Genomic DNA, 16,418 nt, shown 5'->3' with positions numbered 1-16,418 from the left:
AATGGGCAGAGCTGGCATATAAATAAAGGAGTAAGAGGAGGGGTGATGTGATCTGATATGCTAATGGGTATGATAGTAAATCAGGGCCTGCCGACCACACCCAGAGCAGACCATCGTCATCTCAGTGATCACAGACAGCGCCTTCCACTCTCGGATTTCTTCACACGTCTTACAGGTGCCGTAGCCCTGACTCTAGGGATCATCTCCAGGTCTGTATATCTGTTTCTCTGTATTCTTGCAATCCTGTCTCCTAAAGATGAAGCCTCAGCACTGTAGTTTCCAGCAGGCTTGCTGTCAGTGAATTGAAGCATTCTTGTTTACAGTCAGAACCTGGACCTGTTCTGATCTAGAAAGCACAAAGGGACCAAAATGTAAGGTCTACTAGAAAGTTCCAGAACTATTTATGATCTCTTGAGAAAGCCACATTCACAGATGACAGGATACATTATGGACAGGCAGGACTGATCGGAGCAGTTGATATGAATTGAGCACATGGGCCCTATTACTGCAGGGCAACATTAGGTTTAAAGAGTTATCCAGCACTACAAAAATATGGCCACTTTCTTCCAGAGGCAGCATCACTCTTGTCTCCAGTTTGGGCGGGGTTTTGAAGCTCAGTTACATTGAAGTGAATGGAGCTTAATTGCAAATCGCACCTTAACTGGAGACAAGAGTGGTGATGTGACCATGTTTTTGTAACGCTGGATAACTCCTTTAATGCTTAGACAGATCTGGAGTAGTGCTTGTGAGACACTTCTGGAACTAGATGTGATGTCTCCCTGGTCAGTGATATCATACGGGGGGAAGGCGGGGGGGGGGGGGGGGAGTTGACTACCACTCACATATGATATACAGGCTGGCTGTCAGCAGTAATAGATGAATATCACCTTCCAAATCATAGCAGATCCACTTCAGGCTGGGGCATCAGGAAACAGGACTGGAGGTAATCTCCTCATAGCTGTAACCCATCTCTCCCTGGACAGAAAATGCTGCTATACTGAACCCACATCTGCCCTGCTCATTCCTTCATGCTCCCTGCAGTCTCTGTCAGTCCTGGTGTTTCCCATCCTTTCCATTCCTGCTATACTGTACCTGCACTTACACTCAGCTATACACACTGCTGCTATAATGTGCCTGCACTTACACTCAGCTATACACACTGCTGCTATAATGTGCCTGCACTTACACTCAGCTATACACACTGCTGCTATAATGTGCCTGGACTCACACTCAGCCAGTCACACTGTTGTATAGAAAAGTTTCTGTCTCTGTCCTCCTGCACAGCTCTGGGATTCTCACTTCCTGATTGGTCCATGCTGAGCACACACCTGAGCATGACACCCCATTGCTGTCATGTTACCACACAGACCTCTGACAGCAGCAGTGCTTCTCTATTGTAGCCTGTTGTACTACGCTACTGCATTATGGGGGATCTGCAGCTCCATCCTGTATCTACAAACTGCTGCTGTTTTTCAGGTTTATGCAGTTACTATGCATTATACTCCACATGCTGATTGCTATACTGTACAGTAACTTATAATATGAAATATTCAGCTGTTTCTGAATGTTTCATTTGTTTTACATGTTAGTCAGAATAAAAAAAAATCATTATTTTTGGGGTAAGGAACCAATTGTCTGCATTTCAATGATTTCTTATGGAAAAATTTGCTTTGGTTTAAGAGTGATTTGAATTACAAACACAGTCCCAGAACGAATTATGCTCGTAATCCAAGGCACCACTGTATATTACTTTTATATCAGTATAAGGTGTGTGGGGCTCATGTCTGATCACATGTCATTATATCAGTGATGTCATACTGGGGGCGGGGCTGACTACCTCTCTTACATGATATACTGGCTGGTTGTCAATATTATGTGTGGAATTATTCTTTGCTGTGTTATGTTACAGATGAGCAGGGAGAAGCAGAGAGACCCCAGCCTATGGCTGCAGACTGCAGCTCTTCTACGGAAGAATCTCCTGCTGTTATGGAGGAGAAAGTGGCACACTCTCCTGGCAAGTCCACTACATGACTATATTGTCACTGAGTTTGTGTCTTCTGCTCCAGCTGACGATAAGTTACTAGTTTTTTGTTTTTTTTCAGGAGTGGCTGTATCACCTGCTGTTCGTGCTGCTTTTGTTCGCCATCACCTTCGTATACAGTAAATCAAGCAAAACGGGTCTCAGGGAAGCCGAGGACCTTGGGCGATTGGATCAATTTGGCAAAAAATATTTCGTAGTTGGCTATGTCCCATCCTCACCAGCGGTGCAGGAAATAATGCAGAAAGTTAATAAGAGTATCTCACCCCTAGGTAAATGAAGAGAGAACTATATATCAGTCTCAAAGATTTATGGGAGAAGTATCTCATCTGTCCCAAATTCACATGTAAGTGGAGAAACATCCACACGGGTGGGCAACTCTGTTCAAGGGCCACCCAACTCTAGAACAGGAAATAGTCTGATGTTTTCTCTTACAGAGCAGGACAGAAAGATGGAAGGTCATTTTAGTAAACGAGTCCTGATCTGCTAGATCAACGCTCGTTTACTGGACCTATTAGATGGCCCAATAATAAGGCAGTAATGGTGTGTTTACACACAGATTTATCTGACAGATTTTTTAAGCCAAAGTCAGGAACAGACTACAAACAGAACAGGTCATAAAAAAAAGATTGAGATTTCTCCTCTTTTCAAATCTATTCCTGGCTTTGGCTTCAAAGATCTGTCAGATAAATCTGTCTGTGTAAACCAACCATAAGGGCTGCATGGACATCGTTAGCTATTGCCCTTGCCCAAACACCGGAAACCTTGCCTCCCCCTGCTCCCGGTCTTCTCTACTGTGCTCCATAACTTCCCATTCCCGATTGACGGCAGCAGTGTCCGAACGGCCTTTCAGTTGATAGGCTGCTCAGCCAATCACAGGCCAGGATGCTGCAGCTGTCAGGATCGGGAAGCTGCGAAGCACAAGAGAGCAGAAGTGGCCTGCGCATCGCTATTACGCGTAGTGATGCGTGCTCGGTGCCTGGCGATTTTAAGTCCAAACTTAAACCAACGATCATCCGATGATCATTTCAGCAGCTGATCGTTGTCTCTATTACACAGAGCAATAATCGTCTGAATCAACCGATTATCGCTCCGTGTAATAGGGCCCTTAAACAGAAGGAAGATATTAGAAGGCTGTTCTAGAACAGGTACCAACAAGGTCTCAATCGACACGACAAAGCCTGACATGACCTAGTATTGATCAGGGAAAGGATATTTTCAAGTAGGAAAGAATGGCCCAAACAAGGCAGGCAACATCACCTCTAAAACAGGAGAGCGAGAGACGGGAACATTCCATGACAGATCTGGAGCATCTAGAGCACTGCTTAGACAAAGACATTTCTAATAATACAATATATATGGCATCCTCTAGAATGGGACACAGTCTGATATGGAAAAAACAGGACAAAGAAAGCCAGGCCACCTATAGAAAGGGACAGGGTAACTTAGAAAAAAAAGAGGGCGCCACATCTGGAACACACAGGAAAAAAAAACATGCATCTGCAAAAAAAGACAAGACACCGATGCTTCTAGACTAAGGTGGAAGGCAGCAATGTTGACTCTAGAGCAGGACAGTGCAAGGTACTGATACTACTGGACCAGGGCAGAGAAAGGTCATGATACCTTTAGAACTATATGGAGATAGGGGCTGATGCTTCTAGAGCAGGATGGAGACAGACATTGATGCCTCTAGAACATGACAAGTGGTATGTAATGACACATCTAGAACCGCATAAAGCCAGGCAATGACTGCTCTAGAACAGTTATGAGGTAGGTAATAACACCTCTAGAACAGGAGAGCGACAGGCAAAGACACACATAAAATAAGACAAAGGCAGGAAATAACATGTCTAAAACTGGAGAGAGGCAGGCAATGACACATCTAGAACATATCAGAGGCAGGCAAAAGACACACGAAGAACAGGACCTAAGACAGACTAAGACATCTCTAGAACATGATAGAGTAAGATACTGATACTTCTAAAACAGGATAGAAGCAGGCAGTGGAACCTCTAGAACAGGATCTATGTAGATGAATCACTCTAAATCAAGAAAAGACCTGGCTTATCTGAGCTTAAAGAACTGATCACTCTTTATAGAGAACCCTAACATCAATTTCCTCTTACAGGGCTAACAGTTCAGGAATTTGGCACAGAAGAGGAGATGCTGCAAAACTCCACAGAGGTGATGGTAGTTGGAGTAAAATTCAGTGACAGATTCAGATACTCCATCAGGTTCAAAGTGGATGATGCTCCAAGCCCAAGTGATGACACAGGTACGAGTAAGCATCTCATCCAGGTGACATGATCTTGTCTGGCACAACATGACCACCAGGCTAAGCAACAGATATTACATAGTGGGTCGGGTCAAACATGATGGTAATCAGACCTTATGGTCACTATCACTATCCCCTCCAATATCCCAATCCAGTATATGTCTCTTTAGGAACCTGTGAAGACGACTACAGGGAATGCTTTCCAGCATCATACTGGACCAATGGATTTTTACTACTGCAAGCGAGTATTGATGCTGCCATTGTGGAGGTAAATCAGGAGAAGTCTATACAGATTTATGTATCTTGGGGACTGGTGCTTTCATTACGGCTCTGCTAAGGTTTCTGCAATGGTGGCCACATTGGAGAGAGGAGCTGAAGGCTATATAACATATATTTAGAGCAGGAATACAGTATCATGCATAGAGTACAGAGGCCACTGCCAGAACCACGTAGGGTCCTATTAGATGAAGCGATTTTTCGTTTCCACCAATTAACGATAAACAATCGCAAACAAATGTTTCGGGTAATGACCTGAATTCATTCACCATTATACACGGAACGATAGTCATTAGTTACAACTGCAATTTTCGATCATTGTATACTCTAGTCTTCAAACTTTAATTACAAACAAATGATGTGAACATACACCTTACATACAAACAAACAAATTTTCAATCCTTGTTTGATTGTTGCCTGCATACACACAAAAAGATTATCGCTTAAATTTGACTGATTTTTTGCACAATAATCTTTGTATGTGATAGGGACCTTACACAGGGTTTTGTTTTTTTGCCTGCAGGTGACCACTACTCATTCAGTATGGGACAGTATGCTCTCCACCGTGGCTGCACTGATGAGATCCGTCAATGTAAGAAGACGACTTCTGGACATGGGATCCATGATACTGGCCATGTGCCTCAGTTACGCCACACTCTTATACATTTTGATGATGAACATCACCAAGGAGAGAAAAGAGCTGAGAGAAATCATGAGGATGATGGGGCTACGAGACTCTGCTTACTGGTGAGGAAACTCCACCATCCAAGACTCAAGTGTAGTGTGGCAACTGGTAGAGCAGAGGGCATAGATCCAGTGTATGGGCACTAAGGCTACATTCACACGTCCGTTGTTCTGTCCGCAATTGCAGACAGAACATAGAACCAATGGTATTCAATGGCCCTGTTCACACGTCCGTACATGTGTATGCAGTTGCGATCCGTGCTGCAAAAAAAAGGACATGTTGTAATGCGGACCGCGTTTTGCGGCATGGATCGCTACACTAATGAAGCGTCAACGTAGTGTTCTGTGAAGCACGGAGCACCACAGGTGCACATTCGTAGTGCGGGCCGCGGTCACGAGCTGCACTACGGATGTGTGAATATAGCCTAAGAGCTACATAGTGAAGGGAGCAGGGTCCCAGCATCACAGAGGATGTCAGGTGAGGAGTGTGCTGATCTTATAGGGGAGGTTACAGGATGAGAGTTATATGGAGGAAGGAGCAGGGTCCCAGCAGCACAGAGGATGTCAGGAGAAGAGTGTGTCGATCTAATTTCAAAGCGATTTTCTCACCTTCTTTTCAGGTTATCGTGGGGATTACTGTACACTCTTTACATCTTGATTATTGCACATATAATAACTCCTCTTATCGGCACAACTGTGTTTGTGAGAAGTTCCTATGGTGTTATCCTGCTTCTGTTCTTCCTCTATGGGATATCAATGGTAGGATTCCTTACATTGTTATTTCTGTACAATCCATCTGGGAACAATCTTATCAATCCATTGTGTCGTCTGTTAAAGATGCATAGATGTCTGGCATCTATAAACCCAACAGAAGGAAAAAATACTGGGGACTCTTTTTTGTGTACTGTGATCTATAGTTTTTATCAACACCATTTATGGCTGCAATGACAAGTGATTAGCACCAGAACATGACCGGCATGTGGCTTCTAAGTTGTGTGTCAGTTCTGTGTCCCTACAGAGAGCAGAGAGAGGATTTTTCTAACTAGGGACACAATGGGTAAAGGTACAATCGCAGAAAGTGAATCATGTGATGTACATATTTTAAGGAAATATCCAGCGCAGGTTTCTCCAGCACAGGGTCATAGTATCTACAGCCGGGATTATCTGGCCAGGAGACATGCAGCATTCTCAGCTGCTAGAGATCACATTATATTTATATGTCACGGCTTCCCATAACTTTTCCCTTGAACAAAGCCACTAAATGCAATGGCTGCAGCAGCGAGAGATAAACTACTGTAAAAAAAAACACATCATATAGAGGTAATCTTTACTATAACTTTTATCTTTTTTGCAGATTAGCTTCACTTTCATGTTGTGTGCCCTGCTCCGGACCCCAGGTTGCACAGTCACCATTGACTTCTTTGCCGCACTCATCCTGTGTATTCTGAGCCTCCTGCCACTGATGAATGTCCTGCCCAAGCCTCTGGAACTCTTTCTGTGCATCCTTCCTCCATTCGCCTTCTCCCTTGGTATCACCGAGGTAACTACAATTAGGCTGATCACCCTTTTCACATAGTCTTCCAGTTTCGCGATAGTCCTGTATATCTTCAAAACCTGGCACTCATTATTCTGGAAATGCCTAGTAAGAGCTGTAATGGAGGCCCTGGACTTTTTCCAGACCAGACACCACCAAAAACAACTATAACAGAACTATTCATAATGGCAATGGAAGCATTATAGATCACTGTACATGGTACTATAGTCAGGCTAGTCTGGCTGAAATGATTAGTGAGGTAACCACCTGTTACGGTACATGATAGTCTAGCTGCTCCTATAAGTAAGTTCACTATATATATAACAGTAGTATAGCTGCTCCTATTTGTGAGTTCACTATATATATAACGTAGTGTAGCTGCTCCCATTAGAGTTCACTATATATATAACAGTAGTGTAGCTGCTCCCATTAGTGAGTTCACTATATAACTATATATAATGGTAGTCTAACTGCTCCCATTAGTGAGCTCACTCTAGCTTGGTGTGTCAAAATTCTCTAAAAAAAAACTGAGCATAACTCAGATGGTGTGTCACTTCTAGAATAAAAAAAACCCCTAATTTTGCGATATTTATAGTTTAAATAAGAACATAGCACAGGCCCTCACCTCTACCAGCCTCCCCCTGATTTATCTCAGCACTTTTGGTGAATTAAAAATCCATGACACCCAAAACAGTAGATTGGATGATGGCTGCTGTGATTCTGACTGCTATGTGGTTGCTGGTAATGGCGATCACAAAGCCCTCAGAGAAGCGTATTCCACTGTTCCCTGCTGCACTGGGTGGAGGTGAGGTCAAAGATCCCCAGCCTAACTGGAAGACCCAGCTTGGACGTTTCATCCTCGGTTCCTGCCCGGCCAGGAGCAGGAACCGAGGATAAAACATTTGCTGTAGTGTACTGTAGTAGACGCTCTGTGCCGGAGGTCTTTAGGCCAAAACAGAACTCTGGCACAGAGACTCTACAACGCTACACTACAGCAAATGTTTTATCTTTGGATAAATCAGCAGAGAGAAAGAAAGAGCAGGCACTACGGCTTATCAGGCCCCGCAGACACAGCACCGATGACAACTGGCTCGCTGGAGTGGTGCTCGTGGGTGAGGCAACAAGTGCAATAATGGTAAATCAGTCCAACAGAGAATACCACTGCACTCACCGAATCAGCGAAATAGATGCTTTATTCCAGGAAGATAATTACAACATATGCAGGTGCGTTCCACAGAAAGGAGCTCCTTTCTGTGGAACGCACCTGCATATGTTGTAATTATCTTCCTGATTCGGTGAGTGCAGTGGTATTCTCTGTTGGACTGATTTAATGTTTTATCTTTGGCTACTGCTCCTGGCCGTGCAGGAACAGAGGATGAAAAGTTCTTCTCGGCTTGCAGCCACGTGTAACTGAAAATGGCTCTGCGTGCTCACACGTGTGTCATAGGTTTGCCATCAATACATGGGGACACTGTGGCTGGCCCTAATCATAGGGGCAGTGTATCTAGGACTGGGTTAGGATGCCCTCTAGCTGGCACTGTTGTGGGTATGTGGTGAGTATCTGAGGGCAGGGAATATGTATAAAAACCCATTAATGGAGCTGCTAGGCCCACTGCATGTAGAGTTTTTATAGACAGTGCCGTACCCTTGGCTTCTTTCTGTTTCCAGAGCATACATATGGAGATGGACCTCCAGGGCGTCTTTTTCTCAGATATTGCTGGAGACTCCTGCCATGTCCTGACAAGCTTCATCAGCCTCCTACTGGACTCTATCCTCTACCTCCTCCTTACATTGTACTTTGATAAGATTCTAGCAGGTAAATTTGTTCTCAACACTGGAAATTTCTGTTAATCTGGCATCTGAGAGCAACAGCCCCAAAGGAAAGGCCCTGATGTTTTTATTGTCCACATGTGGCAGTAGGAGATGGCCTGTCACGGCCTCTGTACTCATCATTAATAGATCCAACACGCTAGAAAGTCCTGTATTCTGGCATCTTGTTTCTTCATAAGCGTAGGATTATTTAAATCTATGTAAATCTGGAATAATTACATTTTCCTTCAAGATGGAGTGTGCCCATCACACAGGTTCTGCCATGCTCTTTATTGTAGGTTATATAGAAAGGATACTCTCTCTTTAAACCTTGGTGGTCTCGTTGCAGCCACTATAGCTTGAGCTAAACTCTTGTGATATAAAACAGATATTTCTTGTCCCGCCAGATAAATACGGCATGAATCTCGAGCCATTCTTCTTTCTGCGCCCCTCTTACTGGTCAAAAAGGAAAATGACCCCAATTCCAATGGCCTCTTTAGAAAGAGAAGGAGCAGGCGCTGAAGAGTATGTCGAGAGAGTTCCGTCCGAACTGATAGGAAAAGAGGCCATCAGGTATCTTCCATATTCCTAGTATGTACAAGAGACAAATCTACTAAATACGGAGGAATAAGCATCATTCAGATTATAGAAACAAACAGCATATTATGGCATGCCTCTCTTTTGGTATCCCCACATATACTGGCACTGAAGACCAAAAACGAGAAGTGAATAGGGCCTAGGGCGGATGCCGATTAAAAGTAGGCAAATGCACTGATACTAATAACCATGCCTAACAATATACTGCTCATTGTCTCTTTGTTATTTTTTGTAGGCTTAATAAAATTAAGAAAATCTATGGGGGCAAAGACAAGACGGAAGCTTTAAGAGGTAAGAGGCTTTTCAAGCAGCAGCTTTTATTAAACTACCTATTAATTTTGTTTTGCTCATTTGACCTCCATAGCGCTTGCTGTGGGGTTGCCCTGACAGCATACAAAGACTGACTCTTTTGCACATGGACTTCCTGTTAGGCTGACTCTCCTGATCATGAACTTCCTGTCAAATTGACTCTCCTGAGCATTGACTTCCATTCAGACTGACTCTCCCGAGCATGAACATCCTGTCAGACTGACTCTCCAGTGCATGGACATCCTGTCAGACTGACTCTCCCAAGCATGGACTTCCTGTCAGACTAACTCTCCTTAGCATGGACTTCCTGTCAGACAGACTATCCCGAGCATTGACTTCCTGTCAAACTGACTCTCTAGTGCATTGACATCCTGTCTGACTGACTCTTCCAAGCATGGACATGGACCTGTCAGATTGACTCTCCCGAGCATGAACATCCTGTCAGACTGACTCTTCAGTGCTTGGACTCCCTGTCAGACTGACTCTCCTGAGCATGGACTTCCTGTTAGGCTGAATCTGCCAAGCATGAACTTCCTGTCAGACTGACTCTCTTGAGCATAAACTTCCTGTCAGACTGACTCTCCTGGGCATAGACTTCCTGTCAGACTGACTCTCTTGAGCATGGACTTCCTGTCAGACTGACTCACCCGAGTATGGACTTCCTGTCAGACTGACACTCCTGAGCATGGACTTCCTGTCAGACTGAATCACCCGAGCATGGACTTCCTGTCAGACTGACACTCCTGAGCATGGACTTCCTGTTAGGCTGAATCTGCCAAGCATGAACTTCCTGTCAGACTGACTCTCTTGAGCATAAACTTCCTGTCAGACTGACTCTCCTGGGCATAGACTTCCTGTCAGACTGACTCTCTTGAGCATGGACTTCCTGTCAGACTGACTCACCCGAGTATGGACTTCCTGTCAGACTGACACTCCTGAGCATGGACTTCCTGTCAGACTGAATCACCCGAGCATGGACTTCCTGTCAGACTGACACTCCTGAGCATGGACTTCCTGTCAAACTGACTCACCCAAGCATGGACTTCCTGTCAGACTGACTCACCCGATCACGGACTTCCTGTCAGACTGACACTCCTGAGCATGGACTTCCTGTCAGACTGACTTTCCCGTACATGGACTTCCTGTTAAACCAATTGTCCCATGCATGCTTTTTCATGTGTCAAACAATCTTGTGACTTACTTCACAAGAGCATATTCTTAAAATTGATGACAGGGAATGCATGCACAGATGGCCGTTGATCCTACCACTGCTATGACAGAGCAGACACAATGGATGTCACATGAAAGGATCCTGATCTTTATAACTAGTACTGGAGGTGCAGAGCCCTTTACCTACTGGTACCAGAAAGTTTTTTCCCTGATCTTGTCCCCAGATCTATATTTGGATGTATATGAAGGACAAATTACAGCACTACTTGGTCACAATGGAGCAGGGAAGACGACATTGCTGAATATACTGAGTGGGATGAGCAAAGCATCTGAGGGTGAGATATGCTGCTCTTTACGCTTGTCTAAGCACACCCAGGGGAAACTTGAAGGGATTCACAGGAAGGATTCTTAAGCGTAAGAGCAATACTTTTTATAACCAAGCTACTTACAAAATATTCTGTGTATTACTATGGTGAAGCAATTTCTCATCCACATTCAGGGATTTTGGTAATAACTACTGTAAGAAATGCTTTATTTCTGTTATTATGGGGGTTGTCACCTAACTTTCTTGGACCACTAGATGAAAAAATACACCCATAGGAGAATATAAAGAAATAATCAATAGCAGCTGGAAAGATGGCATGATATGCACTTGGTAGAAGAGAGACTTCCTTCTATGCACCTTAGGAAGGTTTGGTTGCCACTGACTTTATTTCTTCTGTTACACAGGATCGGCCTCCATTTTTAACTATCAGCTCTCAAACACTCAGGATGTTCAGGAGATTCAGGAGAGAACTGGGTTTTGCCCTCAGTTTGATGTGAAATTTGATTATTTAACCGTGAAAGAAAACCTTGAAGTGTTCTCCAGGATTAAGGGAATTACTCCTGGAGAAGTGATGTCGGAGGTAGAGTCTATATATATATAGGGGATGTAGGTGTATATAGAGAGGAAAGGCAACACTCTATTTGCAGGTCTTCTTGCTAACAGAAGGTAATATCTTCCATTTTATAGGTTGAAAAGGTCATCTCTGATCTCGATATGAAAAGGATTGAGGGCATGGAAGCCAACAAACTTAGTGGAGGCCAAAGACGGAAGTTAACCCTTGCAGTTGCACTATTGGGAAATCCTGAGGTATCAAGGCTAAGATGGTTTACTTTTGAGATAACAATACTAAATGACCCAGATTTTACTAAGTATAATTGTGACAGGGATCAGGTGACTTATGTAAATATATCCTAAGATCTATGTCATAGAGCTGAGTGCTGTATAGCTGATCATGGGGGCAGCTGTGCTGGAGACACGTTATCATGTCACAGTGACATACAACGGTGATTACCACTCTCATATGGTTATTTTCTGTAGCCCCCACTCTCTAAGTGGTCTAATATACCAGTATGTAAACACTCATCTCAAAAGTCACATTTCTACATCAATGTCTCCTTCTTAGGTTCTTCTACTTGATGAACCCACTGCTGGCCTTGACCCAATTTCCAGACAGCAGGTTTGGTCCATCTTACAAGAGCGTAAAGCCAATCGGGTCACTCTGTTCAGCACACAATTCATGGACGAGGCAGATATCCTTGCTGGTAGAGTATTACATGTTTTATACAGGTAAACTGGGGCAGGACAATGAACTTACTCCAGTTTAATTAACAGCAATCTCACAAGATTGTCTAATGGCAATTTAACTTTGGCTCGCCTGATGGCAATTTCTGGGAAACTGCTGCAGTTCTGTTGACAGTACTTTCACTGCATTTTACTTGAACTCAGTCTCATGGCAGCTCACCTTACAGCATTTCACTTGATAGCAGCTCTTACAGCAGCTTGTCTGAGGTGAAATGTTAGGAGAAGCCTGGACATTTATAAATAATTACAATCACCTTATTTTCCTGTATGCAGTGAAAGGTTTTTATGTGTCTGATTTTGCCTACAGATCGCAAGGCTGTCCTCTCCAATGGGATGTTGAAATGTGTGGGATCCTCCTTGTTTCTGAAAAGAAAATGGGGAATTGGCTACCACTTAAGGTAAGAACTATAGGTAGGAACATACAGTGGTGAAAAAAGTATTTAGTCAGTCACCAATAGTGCAAGTTCCACCACTTAAAAAGATGAGAGAGGCGTCTGTAATTGACACCATATGGAGACCTCAACTATGGGAGACAAAATAAGAAAACAAATCCAGAAAATCACATTGTCTAATTTTGTAAGAATTTATTTGCAAATTATGGTGGAAAATAAGTATTTGGTCAGTAACCAAATTTCATCTCAATACTTTGTTATATATCCTTTGTTGGCAATGACAGAAGTCAAATGTTTTCTGTAAGTCTTCACAAGGTTGGCACACACTGTTGTTGGTATGTTGGCCCATTCCTCCATGCAGATCTCCTCTAGAGCAGTGATGTTTTGGGGCTGTCGCTTGGCAACACGGACTTTCAACTCCCTCCAAAGGTTTTCTATAGTGTTGAGATCTGGAGACTGGCTAGGCCACTCCAGGACCTTGAAATGCTTCTTACCAAGCCACTCCTTCCTTGCCCTGGCGATGTGCTTTGGATCATTGTCATGTTGAAAGACCCAGCCACGTTTCATCTTCAATGCCCTTGCTGATGAAAGGAGGTTTGCACTCAAAATCTCACGATACATGGCCCCATTCATTCTTTCATGTACCCGGATCAGTCGTCCTGGCCCCTTTGCAGAGAAACAGCCACAAAGCATGATGTTTCCACCCCCATGCTTTACAGTAGGTATGGTGTTTGATGGATGCAACTCAGTATTCTTTTTACTCCAAACACGACAAGTTGTGTTTCTACCAAACAGTTCCACTTTGGTTTCATCAGACCATAGGACATTCTCCCAATACTCTTCTGGATCATCCAAATGCTCTCTAGCAAACTTCAGACGGGCCCGGACATGTACTGGCTTAAGCAGTGGGACACGCCTGGCACTGCAGGATCTGAGTCCCTGGCGGTGTAGTGTGTTACTGATGGTAGGCTTTGTTACATTGGTCCCAGCTCTCTGCAGTTCATTCACTAGGTCCCCCCACGTGGTTCTGGGATTTTTGCTCACCGTTCTTGCGATCATTTTGACCCCGCGGGGTGAGATTTTGCGTGGAGCCCCAGATCGAGGGAGATTATCAGAGGTCTTGTATGTCTTCCATTTTCTAATTATTGCTCCCACAGTTGATTTCTTCACTCCAAGCTGGTTGCCTATTGCAGATTCAGTCTTCCCAGCCTGGTGCAGGGCTACAATTTTGTTTCTGGTGTCCTTTGACAGCTCTTTGGCCTTCACCATAGTGGAGTTTGGAGTCTGACTGTTTGAGGGTGTGCACAGGTGTCTTTTTATACTGATAACAAGTTTAAACAGGTGCCATTACTACAGGTAATGAGTGGAGGAAAGAGGAGACTCTTAAGAAGTTACAGGTCTGTGAGAGCCAGAAATCTTGATTGTTTGTAGGTAACCAAATACTTATTTTCCACCATAATTTGCTAATAAATTATTACAAAATCAGACAATGTGATTTTCTGGATTTGTTTTCTCATTTTGTCTCCCATAGTTGAGGTCTACCTATGATGTAAATTACAGATGCCTCTCATCTTTTTAAGTGGGAGAACTTGCACTATTGGTGACTGACTAAATACTTTTTTTCCCCACTGTATATCAGGAGTGACAGAACTACCTTTGTTATTGTCAGACAGTGACCCCACACAGGCAACAATGAGAACAGTCCATGTTGGGTGGTTCAGTCACTGAATGCCAAGTGAAACCCCTGTTTTTGTCTTCCCGTGTGGGCAGGATGCAGGTGTCTCCATCTTGTAATCCAGATACCATAACCTCACTAGTACAGGAGCACGTCTCTAGTGCAAAACTCACTAATCGGAACGTGGAGGACCTCTCATTTACCCTGCCCTTTGACCAGATGGACTCATTTCCAGGTATATTAGATCTCAATCGCAGACACACCTTTGACATTGACACTGATAATCACAGGTTTCATTTGAGGCTTCCTGAGCTTAATGACCTACAGCTTAGTAAATCCTGAATGAAATAGCTACAGTGGAGGCTGGCACACACATGCAGAGCAGTATGGGAGAGAATGTAACTCATTTATTTAATGTTCCTGGTCTGTGTAGAGCTGAATAACAAGCATGATTGTGAAATCTGTAAAATACTAAAACTATATTTTAATTTTGTTAATAATCGATTTGTCTAGCTCTGTTCTCTCACCTGGATGAACGTGTTGGGCAGGACATCATGAGTTACGGGGTGTCCATCACAACGCTGGTCGACGTCTTCATGAAACTGGAGGGAGTGGAGGAGATAGATAAGGGCGGTAAGTGACGATTCAATGCAGGTCAACTTTATTACCGTATTTAGAGTACATTCTGGTAGTCGCCTATACATTGCATTTTATTAATCATTTGCTTGCTAAATGGAAAATGAAACAGCTTTGAAAATAATCATTAATAAATATTCCCAACCATTTTTCTGATGCTTAGAGAAAGATAAGGCTGCCAGATCCATCAGATCTCGGTGTGAGAGATAGCGGAAGGGAGAGGGTTGCACACAACAGCTCAGAGTGTAGAGAGTGATGACACCCCTAGCTTGGCCTGAAATTTGGAGAGGATTGGAGTAAGGTTAAGTCTTTCATATGCCCTAATGTCTTTAATGTCATAATTCCGAGGTATTTGAACTCTGCAACAATTTTAAGTGGAATGGAAGGGTCAGGTAGTTGTAAAGAATCTGTATCAATCGGCAGCAGCACCGACTTGTGCCAACCGATAGACAAGCCTGAAAACCTACCATAGTTGCTTATAAAAGTGTTATGGCCGTTGTGAGAGATACGTCAGTGTCATTTAAGTGCAATAATAAATTGTCCGCATATAATGCAATTTTTTTTCCTCTTGGGAACCTCTCTTGAACCCATAAACACCCGGTCTCAGATTAAAGAGGACCTGGCCCCCCTCCGTGCCGGGGTGACAGGCTCCTGACCCCCTGCTAGATCCCCCTATACTCACCTAATCGCGCCGGTTCCCGCTTCCTGATGCGGTCGGGTCACGGAGATTTCAGCTCCCGAAGCCCAGCGCGCGCACACAGCAGGGTCCGACGCCCATAGAGAATGAATGGGGAGTCCGATGCTCCGTCATTCTCTATGGGCATCGGACTCTCCTGTGAGCGCGCGCCGGGCTTCGGGAGCTGATATCTCTGTGACCCGACCGCATCAGGAAGCGGGACCCGGCGCGATTAGGTAAGTATAGGGGGCTCTAACGGGGGGTCGGGAGCCTGTCACCCCGGCACGGGGGGTGACAGGTATCCTTTAAGGCAGAAAGCAGCTCTATTGCAAGCGCAAATAGCAGCGGTGATAGGGGGCAACCCTGTCTTGTTCCCTGCTGCAAACTGAACTGGGTAGATAAGCCACTAATAATTTTTAAACGGGCACAAGGTGAGGAGTACAATAACTAAACCCAAGAAATAAATTGAGGCCCAAATCGCATTCCCTCCAACACAGCCCACAATAGGGGCCACTCGATGCTGTCAAAAGCTTTGACAGCATCGAGCAAGCACACCGCCCTACTCCCCGGATTCTCAGAGGGCAATTGGAGATTAACAAACAAATGACAGATATTCATTGCCGTTGACCTGTATGAACCCTGTTTGATTGGGGTGAATCAGGGTTCACATGTGTAGGGAGAGCCTATTTGCATTAGCCTTAGCCAATATCTTGATGTCAG

General features: G+C 44.1%; 1 protein-coding gene and 1 long non-coding RNA gene across 5 annotated transcripts in view; one reads left to right on the top strand and one right to left on the bottom strand.

Annotated features, from left to right (window-relative positions):
• LOC138772104 (ATP-binding cassette sub-family A member 9-like) overlaps positions 1–16,418 on the top strand; it is a 37,023-nt gene continuing 20,605 nt past the window's right edge. Inside the window, exons 1-18 of one of the 3 annotated variants that reach the window (XM_069952246.1) lie at positions 1–209; positions 1,910–2,014; positions 2,103–2,310; positions 4,167–4,313; positions 4,484–4,581; positions 5,113–5,336; positions 5,894–6,032; positions 6,628–6,813; positions 8,476–8,623; positions 9,024–9,189; positions 9,449–9,504; positions 10,917–11,027; positions 11,422–11,597; positions 11,705–11,824; positions 12,141–12,279; positions 12,627–12,717; positions 14,482–14,621; positions 14,900–15,019. In XM_069952246.1, the coding sequence (XP_069808347.1) occupies positions 1,910–2,014; positions 2,103–2,310; positions 4,167–4,313; positions 4,484–4,581; positions 5,113–5,336; positions 5,894–6,032; positions 6,628–6,813; positions 8,476–8,623; positions 9,024–9,189; positions 9,449–9,504; positions 10,917–11,027; positions 11,422–11,597; positions 11,705–11,824; positions 12,141–12,279; positions 12,627–12,717; positions 14,482–14,621; positions 14,900–15,019 (2,374 nt within the window). In that variant the 5' untranslated portion in view covers positions 1–209. Of the gene's footprint in view, positions 210–1,909; positions 2,015–2,102; positions 2,385–4,166; positions 4,314–4,483; positions 4,582–5,112; positions 5,337–5,893; positions 6,033–6,627; positions 6,814–8,475; positions 8,624–9,023; positions 9,190–9,448; positions 9,505–10,916; positions 11,028–11,421; positions 11,598–11,704; positions 11,825–12,140; positions 12,280–12,626; positions 12,718–14,481; positions 14,622–14,899; positions 15,020–16,418 lie in introns of those variants that run through there. The other 2 variants (XM_069952244.1, XM_069952245.1) reach the window with 2 other exon arrangements.
• The window catches only part of LOC138772106 (uncharacterized), a 31,753-nt gene continuing 23,502 nt past the window's right edge, over positions 8,168–16,418 (bottom strand). The window contains exons 3-5 of one of the 2 annotated variants that reach the window (XR_011359712.1): positions 14,914–14,988; positions 12,574–12,682; positions 8,168–9,204 (exon numbers count right to left, since the gene is read on the bottom strand). This is a non-coding gene — a long non-coding RNA (uncharacterized lncRNA). Of the gene's footprint in view, positions 9,205–12,154; positions 12,683–14,913; positions 14,989–16,418 lie in introns of those variants that run through there. The other variant, XR_011359711.1, reaches the window with a different exon arrangement.

This window comes from Dendropsophus ebraccatus, chromosome 14 (assembly GCF_027789765.1).
Source record: "Dendropsophus ebraccatus isolate aDenEbr1 chromosome 14, aDenEbr1.pat, whole genome shotgun sequence".
NCBI lineage: Eukaryota > Metazoa > Chordata > Amphibia > Anura > Hylidae > Dendropsophus > Dendropsophus ebraccatus.
This window is presented reverse-complemented; position numbering and strand designations above follow the sequence as displayed.